Source organism: Cebus imitator, unplaced genomic scaffold (assembly GCF_001604975.1).
Source record: "Cebus imitator isolate Cc_AM_T3 unplaced genomic scaffold, Cebus_imitator-1.0 Scaffold70, whole genome shotgun sequence".
Classification (NCBI taxonomy): domain Eukaryota; kingdom Metazoa; phylum Chordata; class Mammalia; order Primates; family Cebidae; genus Cebus; species Cebus imitator.
Window position 1 is genome coordinate 2,888,775 of NW_016107385.1, and position 3,681 is coordinate 2,892,455.

The following is a 3,681-nucleotide window of genomic DNA, read 5'->3' on the forward strand; positions in this document are numbered from 1 at the left end:
CATGACTCCATCTCAAAAAAAAAAAAATTAGCCAGGCATGGCATGCACCTGTGGTCCCAGCTACTTGTAAGGCTGAGCCCAGGAGGTCACAGCTGAAGCTGAGGCAGGAGAATTGCTTGAACCCAGGAGGCAGAGGTTACGATAAGCCAAGATTGCACCATTGCACTTCAGCCTGGGTGACAAAGCAAGAAACCATCTCAAAAAAAAAAAAAAAAAGAAAAAAATTCCTATGGGTATCTTCTGATACAGATGTGCAAGTGTTCCTCGAGGTATAGTCCCAGGAATAGAATTTCTCTGTTGTAGGCTGTGCACCTGATAACTTTACTAGATCATTTAAAACTGTTTCCAAAGTAGTTGTGGGTTTACTATTTTTTAGAATGATGCCACCAGAGATGACTTGGGGCAAAAGTTGAATGCCAGCCCCAGGGCCAACCTCATGAGCTTATTTTCAGCAAGGGGGAGAAGTCAGATGGCAAAAGAGTGTGCATCTGTGCATCGCTGCTTCCCCAGCCAGGCCCATAAACCACATGTTCAATAGACCTTTATAGGCAAGCTACTAAGACCCATGCGCTGGGCGACGGGCCGGGGAGACAGTGATGATTTAGCGCAGACCAGCCTCAGAGAGCAACAATTATGTTTCCATTTACCCTGCCAGGCAGCCGGATGCTCCAGTTTTGCCCTGGAAGACATGAAAGAATAAGGCCAGATAGGTAAGTGGGAATTTTCTTGAAGTAAAAAAGGTATTTTGGGCCCTAGGATATCTCAGCACAGGCAGAACCTCCATTCCTCAAAGGTGGCCGGTGGATCAGCGTCGGAAGTACAGAGGGCTGCCCTTGCTGGTAGGAGAAGGAAGGAAGGAAGGAAGCAAGAAGAGAATACTAGGGCTATGCTCGGGCTGGCAGAGATACACACAGCTCCAGATCCAGATCCATTCAGATGCAGCTTGTGCCTTGTGCCCGTCCAGGAGCAAACATGGGTGAGCACACATATGGACACGCATACCTCCGCATACACTTTCAGTGAGGCCGTCAGACACACTGCAGGAGCAGAGGCAAGGAGCGTGAACACGCAGCTGCTCGTGGGAGATAAGCCCAGCACTGGGGGTTGCCCGCCTGGCCTGCCTTGAGAGTCCCCTTGCACATCTGCCTGGGTTCCCAAGAGGCAACCTCTACAAAGATACATGTTTTCAGGACAACCTTCCCTCTCCCATAAATTCTTTTTCTATTTACAGGAATGGCGTAGCAAAATCTTAGTTCATATTTGAGTCCTGTCTGATGCTGCCAGGCTGGCCAGGGCTGGGCATACAGTAGGTCTCTTTACTTGTTGAAGTAAAATAGTTAAATGAAATTTACTATAAGATAAATTAAGATAATTTGACTATAGGATAAATGAAGATTTAAAATAGGGGGAAAGAGGAACCTGAAATGCAAAAAGGCTAGTGAAGGGAGACTTGATGTTCTTCATAAGTGACCTCCATTATGCCCAGCCCCTCCTTTCTTTCTAGTGGCTCAGAGTGGAAGGGTGGGGGTCAGACCAGTGCAAGGTTGCTAATTAAGACTGACAGACAGGTTGACGCCTGAAATCCCGGCAGTTTGGGAGGCTAAGGCAGGGAGATCACCTGAGGTCAGGAGTTCGAGACCAGCTGGCTAACATGGCAAAACCCTATCTTTACTAAAAATACAAAAATGGGCTGGGCATGGTGGCATGCGCCTGTAATGCCAGCTACTCGGGAGGCTGAGGCAGGAGAATCGCTTGAACCTGGGAGATGGAGGTTGCAGTGAGCCAAGATTGGGCCTCTGGACTCCAGCCTGGATGACAGAGTGAGACTCCATCTCAAACAAACAAAAAAAGACGGGGCTGTTTGTGGATTTGATATGACTGCTGCTGTTTGAGAGAGCTGGGATCTGCTCTTCCTTCCTGAGACTGCTCCCAAGGCCCAAGCTGGCAGCAGTTCAGAATCACCACCTATATATTGATATCCAACCAATCCTAGCTCCTCTTGTACCTCTTCCCAGCCCCTTCCTCCCAGGTACCCCTGGGCAGAGTATACCCTCCACTCCTTTGAGGATGGAGAAGCGGGTGGTTGCGAAGCAAGCTGGCCTTTAGGACCTCCATCTGCCCTGATACCCTCCCTTCCTCGGAGGCTGCCTGGCTCCTGAGTGAAGGAACAAGTGGGGGCCCTCTGTAGCCTTCTCCTTCCATGGCCAGGCTGCCTAGCTGCTGGGAATCCAGCCACACTCACCCTGGTGCCCCATTCACTGGTGTCAGAGACCTTTGTGCTGCAATTTTTCCGTCCTCCCACCTGATCACCCACAACTCCACAGGGGCTTCAGCCTCATGTTTGGGACTCCTGAGACTGGAGAGAGGCCATGGGGGTGGGGCAAGAGCCCTGGGAGTGCCCCCAAGTGTGGAGCCTGTTGCCAATAGGGGCAACAAGACAATCTTTCTATAGGATTGACTGTGAGGCCTCTCCAAAGAAGGAGTGGGTAGAGAAATGCAGGCTCCTCAGCCCTGCCTGGGACGTCTGCAGCTGCCTCAGAGCTCTCACTGTGTGGATCCCAACAGCACTGCCCTCACTAATGAGGGCATTCTCCTCTTCCCCAAGGCTGGAAACCCCTGTGGCCATTCCTGTGGGCTCAGCCTTCTTACACCACAAGCTCCTCTGATAAGCCCCATTCCTCCACCCATCCTGCCCACTTACCAGGAACAGCCATACAACTCATTTCCCTGCTGCCCCATGGAAACTTCATCTCTCTGTGTCTCAGAGAGTCTGCTGAGCCCCTGTGGTCCACCATCCCCTGACAATGAATGCCACACATGGCCAGCCTCCTCACTCAGGCACCTGTCCCCCAGCTGGCACACCCCACGCTCAGCCCACTCAAGTGACCTGCCCCCACATTCACTAATCCCCTCCTCAGTTAAGAACTGGCATTTGCTGAGGGATCGTTATGCCCCAGGGTGTCAGGGGTTCAAAGACAGTATGGGGCCAAAAAAGTTTACCAGTTAGTTGGGGAGAAAAACATTAAAACTATGAGACATCTCAGTCACTCCTATCAATTTTAATGTTACCCATTCTTTAAGACCCAGCATGAGCACTACCCACCTACACACCCACCTGTCTGGTTTGCTGCTGTATCCCCAGCACTTTGCACTTGGCTCAGTGGGGACCTTCTCTCTCCAACAAAATACTTGCATACTGAATGCCTGCCCAGGGCGGACAGCGGAGGTTGGGGGCAGAGGTGGGCTGCAAGAAGGGTGACTTCTTTCCTTCACCCTCCACCAAGCTTATCTAGATGAAATCGGATTTCATCAAGGGCAGCCTTGGAGCGGGGAGGGCAGGAGTGGGCAGTGGGGAATCTCAAGGCTTTGCCTTGAACTAAATTCTCCCATCTTTTTGGTAGCAGCTAAAAGAGCAGAGTTCTGGGGCAACAGCCTCTAGCTTCTTGGGGAAGCTATCTGAACTGCTGAAGCCAGAACTGTAACTTTTATGCCTCCAGATTTCAATGAGTTGGCCTTGTCAAACCCATAACCAATTGTTATCCAGTTGTTGAATGAATCGGGTCAGGAATTTTTATTTTATTTTATTTTATTTTTATTTATTTATTTTTTTTTTTTGAGGCGGAGTTTTCGCTCTTGTTACCCAGGCTGGAGTGCAATGGCGCGATCTCGGCTCACCGCAAC

The 3,681-nt window shown here is 50.3% G+C and overlaps 1 protein-coding gene across 1 annotated transcript in view; it reads left to right on the top strand.

Moving 5' to 3' along the window:
* The window catches only part of IVD (isovaleryl-CoA dehydrogenase), a 34,379-nt gene that overhangs the window by 24,494 nt on the left and 6,204 nt on the right, over nucleotides 1–3,681 (top strand). Inside the window, exon 13 of the mRNA XM_037739423.1 lies at nucleotides 3,143–3,160. Within this exon, the coding sequence (XP_037595351.1) occupies nucleotides 3,143–3,160 (18 nt within the window). The remainder of the gene's footprint in view (nucleotides 1–3,142; nucleotides 3,161–3,681) is intronic.